At 40.6% G+C, this 22,781-nt stretch overlaps 1 protein-coding gene across 4 annotated transcripts in view; it reads right to left on the bottom strand.

The window, feature by feature from the left end:
- The window catches only part of dlc1 (DLC1 Rho GTPase activating protein), a 477,757-nt gene that overhangs the window by 39,806 nt on the left and 415,170 nt on the right, over positions 1-22,781 (bottom strand). Inside the window, exon 1 of one of the 4 annotated variants that reach the window (XM_072569876.1) lies at positions 9,852-10,189. The exons of the other annotated variants lie outside the window; for them this stretch is intronic. Coding sequence (XP_072425977.1) covers positions 9,852-9,864 — 13 coding nt within the window. The 5' untranslated portion in view covers positions 9,865-10,189. Of the gene's footprint in view, positions 1-9,851; positions 10,190-22,781 lie in introns of those variants that run through there. 4 annotated transcript variants of the gene reach the window in all.

Raw genomic sequence — 22,781 nt, forward strand, 5'->3', positions numbered from 1 at the left:
ACTTATGGCAAGGATCATACTCGGTTTGAACCCCGTTTTTCGGTCTGGTTTTAGTGAGACAATACTACAGGCAAATGTCAAAATTCGATCACTGTGTTGGATTTAATTTTCTGAGTACTTGGATTCACAATGCTTCCCCACATGATCGTAAAAACCCTTTTTTTTTGGTTGGTCCAAGTATTTCAGAAGTTGCTAATTTTTATCACTGATTGCTACTGAGTGAACTGACTTGAAATCCTTGGGATGTGACTTTTACCCTCAGTATGCTGCAGGAGGGAGGGAGGAATCCACCAAGGTTCCTGCTCCAGTTACCATCTGGTGACGTTCACTGGCAGGTGCTCGTGTAAGGATAAGGCTCAGTTTTGATGCTCTCCACAATAGCATGCCAACATTAACTAACAAGGTTTACAATGTCAGGAGGAGTCACTGGATGAAGCCCTTGAAAGGCTGCCCTTGAAAAGTACCTTGACAGGCATCGGTGCCTTCAGAAAAGGAGAAAAAAAGACTGTTAGTAAAGGGGAATCTTGACTTCTGCCCCGCAAAAAGTAGAAAATCCTCTGTGCTATACGAAAGTAACAACCAGTCTCTGTAGTTTTTAAGTGATTAACAAATAATTTGATAAAGTTATACAGAAAATCTTGGTGAAAATAGAAACATATAAATTATACTTTGACTCAAGACCTCTGTCAGAAGGTATTCAAATCCCTGTCCATTTTCTTTCCTAAAATTTAGGTCAGTGTGAAATAAGGAAGTGATGTCACATTCAACTCCTTAGCGAGTTCGATCTTACCTCTGTGAAGCACCTTGGAACTATCTTTCAATGTTACAGAAATAGTCATTGCTGCGGTTACAGTAATCATGGTTATGTCACTCATGAGTCATTACTACAGACTTCTATCTCCCTAGCAAGGTCTCAAATCTGTATTTGTCTAATGGCCTTCTTGTGGCTAACCTTCCCACAAGACCAATCTTTCTGATGTCAAGTTTGTGTGTAAATGACACACTGGAAGTGTGGAATTAATGTCATTCAACAGTACAGCAAGGAGCCTTCAGTGATTAAGTGCTAAGTCTCTTCACTGATTGGACTTGAAGATGTAGCTCTATCAAAGGAGGCCTAACCCATTGTACTCTGTTCCACAGAAGCCTGTAAACCAATGCCTTTCACTGATAACATCACACAAGCTGGATAAGGAGTAGGAAGAATGGTAGTTTGTGCTGGTAGAATGCATGGCTTTAGTTGGTTAAACTCTAGACATGTTAACTGATCCTGCGCACAGTTAGAAGTCACTAAGCTTGAATCCTCCAATCTACATCTTACCTGCCCTGGATTGTGCAATGGGGCTCAAGCAATATGTCCTTATGGGGAGAGAGTGTGCAATCTAACAGAAACTCCAACTGTGTAGATTTCAAAGCAGTCTGACTTTGGAGACTCTTACACATGACAATGGTTCTTCGCGTTTTTCAGTCACAACTGACCAACAGGCACTTTGATAAAATAGTTCAAGACATTTCCAACAAGCCGAGAGTCAGCAAAATATACACCATTTAGCAACATAAAGGATATTCATGATTCAGAATATGTTATGCTGTGACTTAAGTTTTTACAATAATTGTAAATATATGTTTCAATAACTGAGATGCAACAGATATGAATTTACAAGACAGAAACCCTTTGGCAAATCCAAGTTGTACTCTTGAACATCATGATCAACAAATGTGCTTCCAAATAGAAAATGAATGAATCAGTGGCACTTACATTCTTATATTTGGTTACGGATACCATAATTTTAAACATCCAGAAGGATCCTAGTTTCAAACAGTAATGATACTGGCATATTTGACTATATTTGCTGTGCATTATTACAGTGAAATCCACTTATAACATTGTGTGCTATAAAGAAAACTCCATCCTTATATTATTGCATTCATTTTTAAAAGTCATCCACTTTTTGTCCATTAACCTAAGTGTTAATCAAGTACAGGCACATCTTGTATATCAAATCATTATCACGGACAGTGGAAACATTCCTAAAATAAAATCAACTTTGTTATTTTCATGTAATGCAAGCAGTTGAAAGGCAGCTTAATTGCATGATTTTTGATGTGCACTATGTTTCAATATTGCTTTTGTTAGAAAACAACATTCTTTAAAGACCACAAGGTCTTTGAGGTTGACAAAAACAGGTGAATCCAGGGGAAACATTCATTTTCAGCAAACATGCATGAATTATGTGTCTCAAAGCCTGTAGCATTCCATGTTAAATTTATTCAGAATTTATCTACTGCTGTTTTATTTTACTTTCTGAAACTAGGAAACACGCTGGAAACATTTCGATTACTTTGGGCATATTTAACCTCAGGGAGGTCATTTGTCATTTGAAGAATTTAATTTTTGAAATTATGGAGTTCAAGACAGTGTTGCCATGGCAGTTTCACTCTAAAATGCACTATAGAAATGTGTGATTTCTTTATTATATTTTGAGTAGGTATATGCTACTAGAATACTGGATTAGTGGTGCTGGAAGAGCACAGCAGTTCAGGCAGCATCCAACGAGCAGCGAAATCAACGTTTCGGGCAAAAGCCCTTCATCAGGAATCCAGTATTTGGTTTTCAGCATCTGCAGTCATTGTTTTTACCTTATATGCTACTAGAAAACTAGTTTATTTCAACAAGTAGTCTTGGAACCATGACTCTCAATATTGGCAGTGTGTGATACATCAATTGGCAAAGCCAAATTTAATTCATAAAATTATAAATGTTTTACCAGCAGAACTGTCCATAACAATAGGCAGGTAAAATGATTCATTGCACACTGCCAGACAAAAGACATTGGATTGCTCCAAATTAGCAGATGTCTCAGTGGGGATGTGGTTTGCCAAGAATGTCTGCTGATGTTTAAACCACAACATCCTCAAGTTAAACTGCTATGTGTCTGTGGGAAAAGAGTAACATTTCCAAGATTTAGCACTACTCTGTCAATTCTGCAATAATAGTGTATCAGGCATTTGGAAATGCAGTGCAAACGCAATTTAATGAGTCCCTTTAATAAACGATCTGCCCTTTACACTGTTAGATGTGGAAAGATTAACTTGTAAGCAAACATTATAAATACATGCCAATTTTGATGTTTACGAAGACAAAGCATATACGATAGTTGGGACACAGAACTGGTTTGGGACAAAGAACTGGTTTGAAGTCATACAAGTCAAGGAACCATTAACTATGACTGAAAATCATTACTCATTTCAATTTCCTCATTTAATTATTTGTCTTTTTAAAATGTCATTTAGAAGTACTAAACATGGAAGCAATGGAAATAGGAGGAAAACAAGATTGAATTCAAAGTACACTGAGTGACAGTTTTGATGTGGAGGTTCCAGTGTTGGACTAGGGTGAGCAAAGTCAGAAGTCACACAACACCCAAATTATAATCCAACATGTTTACTTGAAATCACAAGCTTTCGGTGTACTTATCCTTTGTCAGGTGAAGTTATAGGTGAGTTACAGTTTGGAAGTATAGACTTGGGCATTCTTGAAAAAAAAGACTTTCATCAAAGCCTTTCAACCTGCTCTCTTCAGGACGATTTGAAAGAAATACCAAAGTAAAAGGAAAACCAAAGTTTTTTTTATTTTTTTTTTCTTTTTCTTTTTAAACGCCCACACTACTGCCTAACTGCGGTAGTGCTTATTTTTTTCCCCAGCACCCATGGTGTGTGTGTGTGTGTGCAGGTGTGAGACACAGTGAAAGACACAAAGTGCATGAATCTTTATTCAATTTCCACCACCAGGAAAATAGGAAAATACCCAAGTGGCCAGTGACAAGCAGTGCCCTTCACAAAAAAAAGCAATGCTGTGTGATCAAACAGTGAAGGGGAGGGCAAAAAACCATGGTTATATTATGTGAGAGCAGAATGTTGATTGGTTGGCAAGTTAACTTTGATTGGTAGAGGCATTACAATGAGAATTTATCAGTTAACGACAAATGACAGTTAGCTGCCAAGCTTTGTTTACATTTTAAACCAGGCAGGATGACTTTGATTGGTAAAGGCATTACCCTAAGAAATAAACCGAAGACTCGTTATGTCCTATTTTATTGCACTGAAGCAGTATGTGTTCATGAGTTAATCATGTGACAATGAGTTTTAAAATGTGACAATTGTCATCTGTAAAGTCATCAGCACCACAACAGTTAGTGAGCTGCTGTCTATGTACCTCTGCTATATTTAATCTGGAGAACTAAATTAGATGTGGTGCAATCTTTAATACAATACAAGGTGAGTTCCTGCCCTGTCCAGTAAACTATCTGAGTCCAATGTGAGACTGATTACATGTATTTATACAAGGGAAAAACAATGACTGCATCAATTGTTACAGTATTTATTTGGCTCCATGTTATTTATAGACATGATGAGTCTGGCATGTTGCATGGTGTGTTTAATATTGTCTGGAGCCATTCAGGATCTTTGCTCTACCTCCTTTCCTGTGCTGTCTTCCTGTTGCTAAGAGGCAAAATAAAGCATGAGACTCCTGTTTACAATGCTGGACCATCCTGTAGAAAACAAAAACCCTCAACTGCAAGCAGAATCCAGCAGATGCATCCTGAACAAACACAAGTGATCAGGCGCTGACATCAAACCACATCTGCTGAGCTATCTTGCGCATGTGCAGGACTTTAATCTATCTTAAAATTCCTTCTACCAAGAAGGCAGGTCAGGAGACTACAGGAGGCCACAGCCATCTGCTACATATTGAAAGAAGACACTGAAAACACAAACTTAAGAGAAATAATGGAGATAGCTATTGCTAATTATCTACACTATGATGCCTGCAGGCCAGATGGACTCACTGAATACATGCAGGCAAGTGGGGGCTTTTCTTGTTTTGGTGACAAGATTTATATACTCAACTTCTGACTAACCTGCTTGCCCTTTATTTTTGCACTTATTTTAATCTGAGGACGCTGTACTGACACTAAATAAAGAGAACAGCCAATACATCCATCCACTCTGACTGAAGGTGCGTGCATAGACTATTTTCATCCACTGACATATAATGTCACCACTATTCTGAAAAGTAATGCTGTTCTATATATTTGCATTAAGAATGTTAAAATCTTATATACATTACAAAAGCATTATCACCATTAAAAAAAGCTTTCCTATTCCAGAGATATAAGCCAATACAGTGGAATCTCCTGCATCTGCCATCGAAGCAATGAGCATAAACAGACCATAATTGGCAGATAATGAAAAGTCTCAAATTTTAGGCTTATATACACATTACAGTATAACCAATACAAGTCATAAATAATAAGTATTATAAATCTGTTTGATTAAAAATAAACAAATTCTGAAGCAAACAATTTAATGTGATAAGTCGCATGCAAACCTACACTGATTCTAGCAAGGATAGTGTCAATATAGGTCCACCATATTTTTAACCAGTAAAGTCATATAGTCATTGAGTCATACAGCATGAAAAGAGGCCCTTTGGTCCAGCCAGTCCATGCCGACCATGTTCCTAAACTAAACTAGTCCCACCTATGCTTGGCCCATATCCCTCCAAACCTTTCCTATTCATGAACTTATCCAAATGTCTTTTCAACGTTGTAACTGTGTCTGCATCCATCACTTTCACTGGCAGTTCATTCCACACACAAAAGTTGCTCGTGTCCTTTTTAAATTTTTCTCCCCTTAAAAATCTGCGCCTTAGTTTTTAACTTCCCCACCCAAGAAAAAAATGCCCTTGTCATTCAACTTATCTATAACTTACATGGTTTTATAAACCCCCATAAGGTCACCCCTCAACCTCCTACATTCCAGGGAAAAAATTCCCAGCCTTTCCAGTCTATTTTTATATCTCAAACCTTGCATTCCCATCAACATCCTGGTAAATCTTTTCTGAACCCTGTCCAATTTAATAATATCCTTCCTGTAACAGAGTGATTAGAACTGCACACAGTACTCCCAATTAATATTACTCATGAACCAATTCACAATCGGTGATTTCAAAAAAAGTCATGATTGAGATTCAGCATTATCAAAATTACGAGTTAACATCCATCAGGTTAATGAGCTGTGAATATTTTTTATCCACACATTTATCTAGTAATTCACTTTTTGTTCCACATAATTATTTACAACATTTTATTGCTGTGGTGGAGATTTATTTGGGGAACTTAAGTTTTGTATCAGTACTCATTGATGATTCAGGTAAGGGCTGATTGTTTTTATTTCCATAATGAACCACTGAAAATGTTCAGGAATGAGCTTGTGCAGTTTGCCAAAATTGTCAACAATTTTATGAAGGCAATAGCACTGCTTTGAGAGTGTGAAAGCTTTACTATATCCATGGATGACATCACTTGCTAGGTGCAGCAACGAATGCAAATATCTAGAAATACTGTCAAAGTGCCAGATATCTCTGAAAATTTGCAGAACTAGCCAAATGAGCTAAAGTACCTTTGCAGCAAATCATCAACTGTTTTGTTTAATGTATAAGGAAGCATGTTGCAATCTTGTCAGTAACAACTGAGGTCACTCTGACAGAATATGGGAAAGGAAAATGTCACGTGTTTTAACAAACACCTTGAAGGACAGATCTATTTGCATCCCCATACTTCAAAAAAATGAAATGGTTACTTTTTTTGAAGGTTAAAACATATGAAATAATAGTTGTGCTGAGTGCATCTTCTCATGTGCAGGTGGATCATGCCAACCTTTTTTTAATGGTGGTGCTCTATCACCTATCATCTGTGTTGAGAACACATATTCAGTAAAAGCTTGGAAGAGTTGATCGATTTTATCAAAGGGACTTCATGTGGACCTGGTGGAATGTTGAATTCTGATGAAAATTTTAATGACAAGTGAATGATGCTGTCTTGCCACTTAATTACAAGTGGCGTGTTAAGTGCTTGATTGACATTTTTTATTTAATAAACTATTTATATCTCACTATTGGATACATTGTTAGCTATGTGCTTCATAAATACATGTGTGGACATCGGCAATAATGCTCTTTGCTTCCACCACAGTGGAGTGGGATGAAACTAACATTCTGTGCATGCACTCTGAAATACATGCAAATATGCTGCCTACTTGTTGCTGATTGTCAGTGAATTTTTTGATGGCAAAATAACTATTGGGAGCTTTCACAACACTAGAAAAGTGACAAGTGTACCAGGTTTTCAAAATATCTGTTTTGCAAGAGATCTTTTGAAGAGATTACTGTTACTCAGTGCAATTTCCTGGTATTTCTGTTTCTTCCCCCTTTTCCTGTCAATTTTGTTACATTTGCCTTCTGAAATCTTTAGGGCTTTGCTATGCAAAGTTCCGCAGCAATAGGCAGCACCCAATACCTGAACCAAGTGTTGATCAGCCTGGGGATGAATGGGACAGCTGTTCAACCACAGGGGAAGAGAAGCAGTTAATTGTCATTTTCTCCTAACACAAATAGGGTCTGTCTGCAATTTGCAGTGAATGAGACCACCCTGCACAACTTTCCTCTCCCGAAATAAGGATTCAAAGATGAATAATGATATCTCTACCTTCATTTTGGCTGAGAACAGAAGACTTGCCAGGAAGTTGGGGGTGGTGCTCCTAGTGGGGGTAAGTTGAGCGTTTTTGGATTAATTAATGGAACATGGATGCTGCTGGCCAGTGCTGTATTCATGTTCCATCCCTAGTTGCTTAGAGGACAGCTGAGAGTCCTATATTGCTGTAGGTCTGGAGTCACACATAGGCCAGATTGAATAAGGATGACAGATCTCCCTCCCTAAAGGAACCAGATGGGATTTTTCCCCCTGACAATTCACAACTGTTTCACAGTCAGACTCTTAATCACAGATTTTTATTGAATTCAAATTCCCCAGTTTGTCGGTTCAGTTCTGAAGAAGGGTGACTGGAGTGGAAACGTTAACTCTTCTTTCTCCTCACAGATGTTGCCAGACTTGCTGGGTTACTCCGGCGATTTCTGTTTCTGTATGGGACAGAATATCCTCCCGTGCCGAACCCAGAAGGGGTGGTGTGAATGGGGCAATGAAGCTGAATCAGACCTTGTTCCTCAGGCATAGTTGGGAGGGGGAGGAGGGGTCACATGCTGAAAACCACGATCTGAATGTAGCCATGCATTCTTTGGCAAGGTGAAGGAAAGGCCACGGAGTTTGCTCTGAAGATGTTGATCCCAGGTGGCCAGGCTAAGAGACTGGGCAGCCCCCAGGTGGAGCCCCCTCTCCGCCACCAGTACCTGGGTGACTGGGAGGGAGGTGCCTGCGGGATAATGCAGCAAGCGGCCTCTGTGTTCTGATTTACACCGCTCTGACCCTCGCTCTGTCCGGGGTAACCGGGAAGCTGGACCCACTGGGATCAAAGGGACCGCCACCAACTTGTACACTGCCGGCCACCAGGATGGTTCTGCGGGGTCCTCGCTCCTGCCGGCCCCTCATCTCCTCCTCCTCCTATCCCCCTCCTTCTCCGATTTCCCTTCACCTCCTATCCCCTCCTCCTCATATCCCCCTTCTCTTCCTCCAATCCCCCATCCCCATCCTCCTCCTATCTCTCTCCCCTCCTCCTCCCATTTCCCCTTCTCCTATCCCCTCCTCCTCTTCCCCTCTTCCTCCTATCCCCCTCCCCTCCTCCTCCCATTCGCCCTTCTCCTATCCCCCTCCCATTTCCCCCTTCTCCTATCCCCCTCTTCCTCCCATTACCCCTTTTCCTATCCCCCTCCTCCTCCCATTCCCTCTTCTTCTATCCCCCTCTTCCTCCCATTCCCCCTTCTCCTATTGCCCTCCTCCTCCTCCTCCTCCTATACCCCCTCTTCCTATCTCTCTCCCCCTCCTCCTATCCCCTTCCTCTTCCTTCTCCTATCCCACTCCTCCTCTTGTCCCACTCCTCTTCCTCCTCCTACATATCATCATTTGGCAAACACACCGGAACACCAGGAAAAACCTTGAAGCCATATTCCCCTTCAAGCAAATCAGCTCCGAAAGCACCACAATACCCAAACCTTTATCCGCGGGGATCACAGGCTCCGCAATTTATATTTTTTTAAAACAAACCTCTAAAAAAGTACCATTCCGTTATTTTGCAAAATTGGAATTAAGATTGTTGCGCGTTAGCTAAAACTACAAATGCATTTTTTAAAAAAAAAACAAAATTACTTCACTAAAATCCGAAACTAAAGATTAAATTCCACCCCACCGCCCCCTCCCCGGGAGAGTGAACGCCAGACCCAGAGGAGAGAGAAGCCAGACGCAGAAATCAGCTCGGGAGCCTGGTGGAGAGGCGCTCTCTCTCTCTCTCTCACACACACACACACACTCCCGCTCTCCCTGCTGGGGACGAGGGGGACGTGCAATTCTGGCTCCCTCTTATCTTGACATCTTTCACCCTGAGGACTCAGTTCCAAACACCCATCCGAGCTCTCCCCCCAACTCAACCTCATCAATAACCTGAGCAAAGGCACAGAACCGAAAAAAAAAGAAAACACACACTCACGCCTGATCGCAAACAACATTTTAAATAAGTCACACTCAATCCCGTCCGTATAGTTCCTCCATTGCCCCTGGGGGGACTTGAAGTGACCAGGAATCGCTGTGAAAATGTAACGCTGGAGGATCCCTTTTAAGAAATCGACGGAAAATTGACAATTAACGTTTTCATTATGGTCCCCCGCAATTTTCTCAACCGCCCCAACCACATTTTCTAACTAGTCCAGTAAAGATCATCTGCCGTGCAATTCCAGGGTAACAATGAAGATTTAGCTCACTGCAATTTCTCTGTCACTTCGCCATTTACATTTCATTAAACAGTGGTGGACAACAAACAAAAAAAGCTAATAATTGCATGCTTACGTGTTAAAATCATCGTTTCCACTTTTCACATCAATGTACAGTTAGGGCGGCTTCAACTCGCTTGACTTCTCTCAATAACCGATCACAGGAAAGAAAATTGGGTGTGGAAAGTCCTTGAAAAGTTTAACGTTTCTTATTTTTTACAGTCCGTCATAAACGTTTCCAATCATCACAAAATGATGCAGATCCATATTCCCAGAGTCCGGCACTGTGTGTATTGCGGAATGTCAGTGACCACCCCCCCTCCTGCTTGCAGCACTGGTTAAATAAATCTCTATGTAAATCTCACTACGTTTGCACCGATTCTCCGAAGCCCTCACATCGCTTCTGAGCAGCAGCGACCGCAGCACTCAATCTCAGCAGAATAGCCACTCCTCTCCAAGTGCCGCCATCACCTCCACTCCCCCAACACTGTTACCCCCACCCGCTCTCTCCCAAACACACAATGCAGCCCCAGCTTGTGGGCAATCCTCCAAAACCACAGTCAGCACCACTCAGTTTAGTTACTGAGTCGTATTGATATTATCACACCAACAACGGCAAATATTATAATCGTCTATATAAAATGCCACATTCAACATCGTTTATCACATCTCTGTACTCTTGAGAACTAGTTTTTTTAATGACTTCAGCAAAATACCTTTAACCTCTTCTCATTCTTTCATGGGATGGGGCACTACGGCAAGGCCAACATTTATTACCCATTCCTAATTGCCCTTGACAATTTCGCTTTGATGCTTGCTTTACCTGATGACTATGCTCATTACTCATTTTCACCCCTGTACTGAGGGACTGCCACACTGTGAGGGGTTCCATCTTTCAGATGAGCTGCTAAATTAGACTGAGTCATGATTTGGAGGTGCGAGTGTTGGACTGGGGTGTACAAAGTTAAAAATCACACAACACCAGGTTATAGTCCAACAGGTTTAATTGGAAGCTCTAGCTTTCGGAGTGCTGCTCCTTCATCATCACCTGATGAAGGAGCAGCGCTCCGAAAGTTGGTGCTTCCAATTAAACCTGTTGGACTATAACCTGGTATTGATGATACTAAGCTGGGTGGCAGGGTGAAATGTGAGGAGGATGTTAGGAGATTACAGGGTGACCTGGACAGGTTAGGTGAGTGGTCAGATGCATGGCAGATGCAGTTTAATGTGGATAAATGCGTGGTTATCCACTTTGGTGGCAAGAACAGGAAGGCAGATTACTACCTAAATGGAATCAATTTAGATAAAGGGGCAATACAAAGAGATCTGGGTGTTCTTGTACACCAGTCAATGAAGGTAAGCATGCAGGTACAGCAGGTAGTGAAGAAAGCTCATAGCATGCTGGCCTTCATAACAAGAGGGATTGAGTATAGATGCAAAGAGGTTCTTCTGCAGCTGTACAGGGCACTAGTGAGACCACACCTGGAGTGTTGTGTGCAGATCTGGTCTCCAAATTTGAGGAAAGACGTTCTGGCTATTGAGGGAGTGCAGTGTAGGTTCACGAGGTCAATTCCTGGAATGGTGGGACTACCTTGCGCTGAAAGACTGGAGCGACTGGGCTTGTATACCCTTGAGGTTAGAAGACTGAGAGGGGATCTGATTGAGACATATAAGATTATTAAAGGATTGGACACTCTGGAGGCAGGAAACATGCTGATGGATGAGTGCCGAACCAGAGGACACAGCTTAAAAATACCATTTAGGACAGAGATGAGGAGAAACTTCTTCACACAAAGAGTGGTGACTGTGTGGAATGCTCTGCCCCAGAGGGCAGTTGAGGCCCAGTCTCTGGATTCATTTAAGAAAGAGTTGGATAGAGCTCTCAAGGATAGTGGAATCAAGGGTTATGGAGATAAGGCAGGAACAGGATACTAGTTAAGGATGATCAGCCACGATCATATTGAATGGTGGTGCAGGTTCAAAGGGCAGAATGGCCTACTCCTGCACCTATTGTCTATTGTCTATTGTCTATTTAACAATGGATGAATTTTTTTTGAAGTCTTTCATGCCTCCAGCCTCAGGAACCCACCTGCCATGGTTAATTGGGCAGAGCCCAAGGTATCTTCTTTATTTCACCATTTTCAGGCTGACTGTAAGGTGGGCAAGACCTACATTTGATTTATTTTATATAAATGTTCATGGGATGTAGACGTCATTGACTAGACCAGTATTTATTGCTCATCCCAATGTGCTCGGAGCGTAGTTAAGTGTCAACCACATTACTGTAGGTCTGAAGTCACATGTCGGCCAGGTAAGGTTGGCGGATTTCCCTCCCTAGAAGATATCTGTGAACCAAATGGATTTTTACAACAATCAACATGGTTGCCATTAGGCAAGTTTTTAATTCCAAAATCTCATTAAATTCAAATTTCACCTCTCCCATGGCAGGATTTGAATCCACTTTGCCCAGAACATTAGCCTAGGGTTGCAAATAACAAGCTCAGTGAAATCACCACTACACCATCACTTCCTGTAATGGAAGAATGTTGCCAAAATCGGTAAGATTACACCCACAATTTCTATTGCTATGTCGACAAACACAGCAGCCAATTTGTACACAGCAATGTCAATTTGTTGAGGCAAAGCACAATGGTGAACATCAGATGCTGTGTTCATTAAACCAGTTTCCATAACGAACACCATAGGAGATCTACTTTTGTCATCTGTTTTCTTTAGAAGGAGCCAAGAACATTGGTAATGAATAGAAACGTTCAGTCCATCAGCCTCTGGAAAGAGAAAAGGCAGGATGATGTTTGTAAGTGAAAGGTAATCATATCTGGCTCAGTGCAGAGGGATTAGTAGGCACAAGTATGGAAGAGAGTGTTACCACTATTCTCACTGAAAAATGATCCATAAAAGCCTTCTTTATTTTATTCTCTTAGGCAATGTTCATCCACTTGAGATGGTGCTCTCAGCACAGTGCTACTTGATTAATAATCCACAAAAGTTTATTTAAGTATATCCCAGGTTATGTCAAAAACCTTGGAAGAAATAATATGCAAGGACAGCACTTTGGTATATAAAGTACATAAACTGTAAGTACAATAATTATATGACCATCAAGCACAGTCTTGTGTCTGCAGCATCACATGAGTAAATGGTTCTCATCAGTAGCGCAGCTTTTGTAACATCTCAATGTAAAAGTATTAACATTTTGCAAATTATATTTGATTAAATGGTATAATTTTTATCAGTTACAATCAGACTTCATAATTTGTGGTATGGTTCTGAAATACAAATGCACTAGTCAGATGCAGGAATGGGCCATTTAGTCCCACAAACCTGTTCTGTTATTGATAAGCTAATGACTGATCTCATATGGCCTCAACTGTACATTTAAACCAATCCCAATAGCCTTCTTTGATGATCCAGAATTTAACAGCTTTAAAAATATCAGATGATCATTGCTCCATGGGAATGAGACTGATAGAGATTCACTGAAAGAGAAAATAATTCCTCATTTTCTTGAATGGGAAGTGTGACTCCAAGAAGGGAAGACATCCCCTCAGCACCCACCCTGTCAGTTCCTCTCACAATCTCTTATGTTTCAAGGAGATTTTCATTCATCTAGACTCCAGTGGAGACAGATGCACCCTGCTCAACTTTTCCTCACAAGCCATCCCTTTCATCCGAGTCAAGTGAACCTTCTCTGAACTCTAATCATATGAGAGAACAAGACCGTCGATAATACCCTAGGTCTGATCCCATTAATGCCATGTACAATTGTAGCAATACATTACTACTTTTATACTTCATTCATATGACATTTAATCTGAATGAATTGGACTAAAGCACCCTAAAATCTAAAACTACCTGATTTGTTCATTAAGTAATTATCATCTGATAAGTCCACTTAATTGGTGAGGAATGTAATTATATTGGAAGCAGTCACTTGATTGATTCCAGAGATGAAGAGTTTGTCTTATGAAGAGAGTTTAGGTATATACTCTCTGGACTTTAGATGAGTGAGATGAGATCTAATTGAGATGTATAAGATATATAAAGGGGCTTGACAAAGTTGATAGAAAGGATGTTTCCTCATCTGGGTCAACCTAGAATGAGAGGGCACAGTTTTAATATTTAAAACAAAGATGAGGAGAAATTACTTCCCTGAAAAGGTTGTGAGTCTGTGGACTACCACATGGAGTAATAGATACTGGGATGTTGAGTAAAGTTAAGAAGGAGAAAGACATATTTTTAATTAGTGATGGGTTGAAGGGAGAGTGGGCAGAAAAGTGGAGTTCAGGATGAGATGAGATCAGCCATGATCATATCAAATGGTGAAGCAGTCATGGGGGACTGAATTGCTCTTGCTTCTTATGTTCTTATGTTGCAGCTTACTGACAATACACTTTAACACCATACAAAGATTATATTCAATTTGAAAGTGCACGTCTGGAAATAAATTTGAAATCAAACATTTGTACTCGGAGTACCCCAAACTCAGTTTTCTCATTAGGGCTAGGCAGCATTGAATTGACAACCTGACATTAAAGTTTTCATTTCTCACAGAAAACACAGGAGTCTTGAATTTGCTGTTTATGTCAACATTATGCCAATCTCCTGATCTTCAAACTCAGTCCTCTTGAAGATCAATATATAGGAACCTTTATACTTTATTCTAAGTGGATTAAATAACTTTACATTGCCTGAAAACTGCTGCATTTTCTACATTATAACAGTGATTACACTTCAAAAAGCACTTCATTAAATGCTTTTTGATGTCCTAAGGTTGCAAAAGATGCTATATCAAGGGCAATCAAGGCGACTTCAGTAAAGCCTTTGATAAGGTTCCATATGGTAGGCTGTTGGAGAAAAGGCAGAGGCATGGAATTGAGGGTGATTTAGTAGTTTGGATTAAAAACTATCTTTCTGTAAGAAGACAGCGAGTGGTGGTTGATGGAAAATATTCAGGCTGGAGTCCGGTTACTAGTGGAGTAGTACAAGGATCTGTTTTGGGACCACTGTTGCCAGTCATTTTAATAAATGACCTAGACACAGGAATAGGTGGATGGGTTAGTAAGTTTGCAGATGACACTAAAGTTGGTGGAGTAGTGGACAGTATGGAAGAATGTTGTAGGTTGCAGAGGGACTTGGATAAACTGCAGAATTGGGCTGAGAAATGGCAAATGGAGTTCAATGCAGATAAATGTGAGGTGATTCACTTTGGGAGGAATAACAGGAAGGCAGAATACTGGGTCAATGGAAAGATTCTTGGGAGTGTGGATGTGCAGAGGGATCTTGGAGCCCAAGTACATAGATCCCTGAAAGTTGCCACTCAGCTTGATAATGCTGTTAAGAAGGCATACAGTGTGTTAAATTTTATTGGTAGAGGGATTAAGTTCCGCAGCTGTAATGTCATGCTGCAACTATACAAAACGCTAGTGTGGTCGCATTAGGAATATTGTGTACAGTTCTGGTTGTCCCATTACAGGAAGGATGTGGAAGCATTGGAAAAGGTACAGAGGAGGTTTACCAGGATGTTGCCTGGTCTGGAGGGAAGGCTGAGAGACTTGGGTCTGTTCTCTTGGAGAGAAGAAAGCTAAGAGGGGATTTGATAGAGGCATACAAGATGATCAGAGGATTAGATAGGGTAGGCAGTGAAAGTCTTTTTCCTAGGATGATGATGTCAGCTTGTATGAGGGGGCATAACTACAAATTGAGGGGTGATAGATTTAAGACAAATGTCAGAGGCAGGTTCTTTACTCAGAGAGTGGTAAGGGCGTGGAATGCCCTACCTGCCAATGTAGTTAACTCAGTCATATTGGGGAGATTTAAACAATCCTTGGATAAGCACATGGATGATGATGGGATAGTGTAGGAGGATGGGCTTAGATTAGTTCACAGGTTGGCACAACATTAAGGGCCGAAGAGCTTGTTCTGTGCAGTATTGTTCTATGTTCTATGTTCAATCTTTCTTCCAATGTTGCATATTTCCAAACAGGTCCCTTGGAAACTGACGAGCCTGACATTTTGCTGCTGTTTCCCACAATTATTTGAGTTTGAGGCTCATTGTAGGACAAACATGACCCTTGCCATGCATTGAAAACATTCTGACCATTAGAGACCTCAAATGGGTCTATATTAATTTGTGTGCCAATGAGTATGTCCAATAGAACAACGACAACTTGTGAATTGTGGATGCCATGTAGCTTTATCTCACACAACTAAAGAATAAATAAAACTAAAACCCTCAGATTTTGTTAGATAAATGGCTAAAATAATTTAGCACTTTCTGTTCGCCAAGTGGTGCCTAGTAAAAGCACTGCACTCTGTTATTTGAATCTCAATCTCATTGCCCCTTACCTCTGTTGCTGATATCATCATGGAGATTCCCCTATCTAATATTTTTTTTTTGCATGCTGTAATGTCATGGTGCTGTATATTGTGTATCCACAGTGGCTTATTTATTACAGCTACACTTATGTGCTCTCCTTTGCTATCAATTCACAGAAAGACTGACAATTAAAAGTAAATAAGGGATCATGGCAATCTCAAACTGCAAGGTTGGTCTATAATCTTAAAGGCTCTTTCAAAACTACAAGAGGTTTCTGGGAGGCAGTGGACAAAAAACAGACACCAAGCAGTGAAACACAGGGAAAAAGTGGGATGGGAGGTGTTAAAATATAATCAAAGAGAAGAATTTGAAGGATGCTTTTGAAGACTGAGATGAAGATAACTAACTAAATGTTTTGGGGGCAAGGGTTCCAGACAGTGGAGATTACACTCCCTAAGGGAGTGACCACTAATAGAGAATCTGAGGGAGTGAGATACAAAGGGTACAATGTTTCAGCCATACCGGAGCTTTTAGCAAGACAGGGGAACTTAATTGGGTGGGAGGGAAAAAATTCAGTTTTCTGACAGTGGTTTAAAACTTCGCTTTTATGTTCAGGCAGGTTGGCTTTCCCAGTGTTCATAGTTAGGAACATGTTTTGCATTAATTAGCATGTCATGAATATGCATTAAACCCTCAATTCTCTGGTTATATTATTATGGGGCATTCTTGTTTGCCATAAATGGGGAACGTGTGTTCAAAACCAACTACATGTCTGAGACATGTACCTATTGATGTGATGTTACTTAGCTCCTGCACAACCAAGACACTTCTTTGCATAAACACTAACAGTGTTAATATCGAAGTCTGACTGAGACAGCGGACCTGTTCAAGTGAGGCAGCCACACTAGTTGATCCCAGAAAACCTGAGCTGGGCAAGCAAGTCGGGCTCAACTCAAAACAGATTCACTCAAAATGCTATCTTTTGTTTTTGTGTTTGGCCCATGCAAACATGGTGAGCTATTAGATGTACATGTACTCCTACTTATGAAGAAAGGTTAACACTATATACGCTGCTAGCTGTAGTAGTTCTTTTTGTGTTTTCATTGTGAATGCTGCCAGAAGTGTAAGAGGTAGCACTAGGCCATGCCACATTGATGTCTGCACATCAGGAATCTGCTGGAGGTGCCTGGCACCCAACCTTTTGTGTGACAGTTCTCCACAGTTGCATAGCATACCCTCTGAGGGACTATTGTGGTTCAGTGGTAGGTTCCCCACCTCTGGACCAGCAGACCCATTTACAAATCACTTTTACTCCAGAGATGTGTAACAACACCTTTGAACAGGTTGCTTAGATAATATCTGCAATCCTGAATCCCACTCATAGGATCATGAAGCATTGAGTAGACAGTGGCATATATGTCTGGGCAGAAGACAGCAGATCATTCATCCTTGGACTCTATTTGCACGGCTCTTAGTCAGAAAGGCTGCCAACATCATCAAAGACCCATCGCACCCTGATAATGCTCTCCTACAACCTCTTCCATCAGGCAGAAGCTGGAACACACACATCAGCAGGTTCAGGAACAGCTTCTTCCCGGTCATTATTAGACTGATGAATGGACTCTCTAACTTCAAATAATGCAGATCTTGCTAACGCTCACCTCTCCCAGCACACGCCCTGTGTGACCTAATCTGTATGCCTCCGTATAAGTTTTTTTCATCACTCTATGAACTGTGTGTCCTTGCTTACTATGATCTGCCTGTATTGCTCATAGACAACGGTTTTCACAGGACTTAGGTACACGTGACAATAGATCAACCAAATAAAATAAAATTATCCTTTTTCGGCACTGCAGTGAGGTTCTTTTGAGTTGCACAGGAGAGCTGACCTCTGCACCCATCGCTGTCCAGGCTCCCTCATCACTCTGGATGGTCTCCTATTGCTTTCTCTCTTGAAGAGCCTTCAGGAAAATCTCTAAGTATTCCAGTGTAGTGCTGTGTTTTACCTGGTGACAGACATCTCCAGGAGTGAGAGGGGGTAATGAGCAGAGGTTGAATGATGCTTCAGAGTTGCAGAGAGGGATGGGCTGTTAGATTGCTTTGGCTGTTGGAGCTTGGAATGCCCCAGTGAGCTTCATAATATACTGCTTATAAGATACCCATTCATGCAAATACAATGAGCTGAGAAGAAATTGATTACGTGAGAAACTCAGGAAGCTCCAAATGGAAGTTCCTCTTGCTTTTGTCCCAGCCTCCATGATAAGGAATAGGCTGGTGTCACAGCAGCTGAGGTTGTGCACTGGGACAGCTATCCAGAGCAGATCACTGAAGGAGGGTGGTTTTACAAGGGCAGAAAAAAGTTCAAATGTGAGTACTAAAAGTTGAAACAAAAATTAAAGATGAACAAACATCAATACATCCAATACAGAATTGGACATTTTGCCATCTTTAAACTTTTAATAAATAGCTGGATATTGGGTTTTAAAGTTCTGGGGAACTGGACATCTTGGATATCTTGGACCCCATTTTATGTCAGAGTCCATTGTCCTTACCCAATCCCTAATTTGCAGCCATTGGGAATTGGAATGGAAGTACAACATTCCCAGGTTCATTCAAATTTTCTGCCACTGCATGGTTCTTCTGCCATTGATTGTGAGATTTTCTTTTTGGCTTCAATTGCCTAGGGCATTGACACTGACCTAATCCTGACCCTATTCAGCAATATCACTGTATCATAAATCACAACATGAGACAGCATATGCTGGACAGATGTGAATCCCAGATACCTGTTACAACAATAGCAGCAAGAAAAAATATTTCACATCGTGGATTTTCTTTTCATTTTACTATTGATTAATGAAGCCTTTGGTAGATATAGTTGGAGGTGCAGTGATAAGGATCCAAAATACTTCAGTGAGCTGCACAGTGGCAAGCACTGGAGATAGGGTACAATACTGAAATAGATTTAAAGTTTTCATTTTATTCTAAATTAAATATCGCTGACAGGATTAAACAACAATTGGGTGAATCTTATAAATTGAGGGGATGGGTAAGCAAATTGCCAGGATTAAGTACAGATCCCACTCCCACACCTATGTTATAATCTGAGTTAACATGTTCCAATAATCTTTGAAAAATGCATCCCTTATTCTTGTAAATAGTCATTTTGCAAATCTCTGAATGAGTGCAAAATGACTCCAAGCAATGTTGAAAGAAAAATTGTTTTAACTTCTTTCCCACAAATAAGTACTTTGTTATCTATCATGTAAGACCAATCTTTGCTGTCAAGTGAATACATGATGTGCGCTTGATCCAGTTATATGATCCCTGGAACTTCTCAATATACTTTCCATGATGGTCTTGTAATAGAAGGTTTAGTATTTAACGTGAAATGGCACTAACCCAGGGCTGCTAATCTCACACACATGAATAAAGTGAGCGGCAAAGGCTGAACAATCAATTCCCACAGCTTGTCAGCTCTCTTCACAGCGCCAGATACTGACTGGAATACTCTTACCTGAACTGAATTTCCTGAATATATCCACAGTTACTTGTCTACAGATTATCTTCAATATTTTTCTATGAAGGAGAGCATTATCTCTCTCTGTTAAAGCTGATAAATTCACCTCTCTTACCCTGCTGCCAGAATTCTAGACATAGTTTTGTATGGCCAAAGGTTGTTTCATTGGGATAAGGTCATTAGCTTTAACAGTGCAAGTGCAGGGTGCACAAATAGAGAGCCAAGTGTGTGATACTGGAAAAGCACAGCAGGTCAGGCAGCATCTGAGGAGCAGGAAAATTGATGTTTCAGACAAAAGCCCTTCATCAGGAAGGGCTTTTGCCCGAAATGTCGATTCCCCTGACCTGCTGTGCTTTTCCAGCACCACACTGTTGGCTCTAACCTTCAGCATCTGCAGTCCTCACTTTCGCCTGCACAAATATAGACACTACTTCTTCCTGATTCAAACTAAACAGGCGACTGAAACTTCAGTCAGCTATTGAATTGGTTTAAATGCTTATCCAAGAGCTCAGGTCAGATCTTGGTCTAATTTAACCACCTCCAGGTCAGTAATAGGATCCTTTTCATTGGACTATAGCTGGCTAACTTCAGGACAGGACTAAAACCAATGTGGATCCCTGTTCTGGAAAGTGGCCTCTATTTCCCCATTGGAGTCTTTTTTACAGCATTGCATTCCCAATGCGGGGCAGCTATCTGTACTGAGCAAAAGATTCAAACTTGCAGTTCACTCTGTATGACTTTCCAACCATTTCAAGTCATGGTTGGAAAATCATGTTTAGTTGGTACTGAAATTTCTGACATGCCTTTAGGGGTGATATAACTGCAGGCTATTACAGCGAGTAGAACATCAGAAGATTACCTCTTATGTGAGGAGTTGATCAGCCTTAATAATGATGCCCCTTATTGCCAGATAGCCTCACGAAATAGGCTGATGGATTGTTATTGACTGGGTTGGGCAGGATACAAGGGACAATAGGTTTCTTCAGGAGAGACAGATCTACAAAAAATGTAAAGTCTGACGCTTGTGTGTTGTAACTCAGGGCTGATGATTAGTTCAACTGTTCCATCCTAATACATTTCCTGATTTGAACTGACAATCTGACAATTTTTTCTCTGCTGCAAAGGCAGACTCAATTATTATAGCTGTTTTTTCATTTGGATCTACAATTATGTCTGGATCGGCTCTGAGTAGAAATCTTGTCCATCAGCGCTATAGATGATATTACACAGATGCTATGACTGCCGTCCTTATGCATCATGTTAATATTCCCAAAACAGCAGCAGGAAGACATGAGATTCTCAACAGGCTCAGTTTAAAGAGGCTTTTGTGGGCTAGATTCCTTCAGGAACTTGAGATCCATCTAAAGACTGATAAAGAAAGTCCAACTTGTCAGCTGCACAGAGCAGGGTCACAGCTGGTTTACGGTTGCTCTGGCCTGCGGGGGTCACAGCAAGGGCCTGTTTTAATCAGCCATTCAAATCTGCTGCCTTCAACTCTGCTTCAAAAAAATAAACGCTCACCGTGCTTAGGCACCATTAGGACATCATGACATTTTAATTAATATTTATCATGCATGTTTACATATATGGCAATAACTAAATATTTGACTTTAAGAGAGCATTATTTCCATTACAACTTTGTTAGAAATATTTTCACAACTGGTTAGTTTTTGTTAGTAAAAGGACAGTTTGTGTCATGAAGTTTGAGTGTGTGAAGGAGTCTGACACTGGTATGCTTCTTATTTGTAAAGCTTTGAAGAAGTTCTGAAAATGTGTTTCCTTCAGTTCACTAGAGAACTCCAGTTGGACTTTCTTTATCAGTCTTTAGATTTCTCCAAACATCTGTTGGAATAAGATTTGCACATCCGCTAGTTTTATAAGTGAGCACAAATGTCTTATTAAAATCAATTTGTGCCTAATCTGCTCTTGTGGTCAACTGTGTTCGGCTGAAACTAGGAATATTGAAAATAGCTGACATCTGTTAAAAAGGCATTTAATTGAAATCATGGTGCAAAGTTTTAAAACATTCTTTCAAACATACAGGTATGTGGGACGGTTGCTGAGAGTCACTTCCATATATATATATGTGAATATGGATAAATTCTACTTATAAGGTCTGTGCTACCTAAAGGGTGACAAACTGCTTAAAAGAGGGCTGTGCGACTCTGAGCTCTTTCTGTCTGTGAAAAATCAGATAAGAAGCATGCAGAAGCTATCCTCATTCTCAATGAAGAAGAAACTGTAGCCTGAGGCTATGACCTTCATAGTGATAAACATGTGTTCATTAAAGCTGCTATGGCATTTCAGAAAGCATTAGGCATTGAGCAATGCGCTGGAACTGAAAATAATAGATATTTTCAGACCTGGAACACTGAAACTAAGTATACTTTTCTAGATATTGATTTTCAGTGTGTAAATCCCAGAAGTATTCCTGTACAATTGTTTAGTACACTCACTACCAGGTTAATTCCTATGAAAAGAAAGTGCACACTGGGATTCAGTATAGGAGCAGGACCAGTTGGAAATAAGTAAGGCATAAATCATTTTATTTTTCTTCTGTCCATCCCCCCCCCGCCCCCCGCCATGTTAAATTAGTTCCAGACACATACTGCAAATTTAGTTCTACCTTCAATAAAGACCGTTTCCTGTGGTGAGACAGGGCAGCTCCAGCCACCTGAGCAGACTGACCAAAAGCTATTAGACTACTATTATTATACCTCAAGGGATGTGAGTGTTGACAGGAAATCATGCACTGGCCAGTTGAGAAAGTATGCAAATAACGAAAGCCGCAGCATTGCTCTCAGTGGATTATCCCACATCAGCACAATAAAACGTGTGACTTGGAGGCAATTTGTTTGGTTCAAGAATGATGGGTGGGGGATGGAGAATTTGTCCTCAACAAACAAGTCAACATTTGTGTTCAACAATAAAGCACAAGTATTCTTCTCAATTTATAGCACAACCTGACCTTTAGAGTCACATCTATACCAGCTCTGACAATAAAGTTTTTGACAAACCCATTTCAGCTCATTTGCAAACATGCAGCTTACTATCATGGATCAGACTGAATATACCACTGCAAGAAAGATCATGCAAAATTCTTCAGTTATAGAGTCAATCAGTCATACAGCATGGAAACAGACCCTTCA

This window comes from Chiloscyllium punctatum, chromosome 1, assembly GCF_047496795.1.
Source record: "Chiloscyllium punctatum isolate Juve2018m chromosome 1, sChiPun1.3, whole genome shotgun sequence".
In the NCBI taxonomy this organism is placed as follows: Eukaryota; Metazoa; Chordata; class Chondrichthyes; order Orectolobiformes; family Hemiscylliidae; genus Chiloscyllium; species Chiloscyllium punctatum.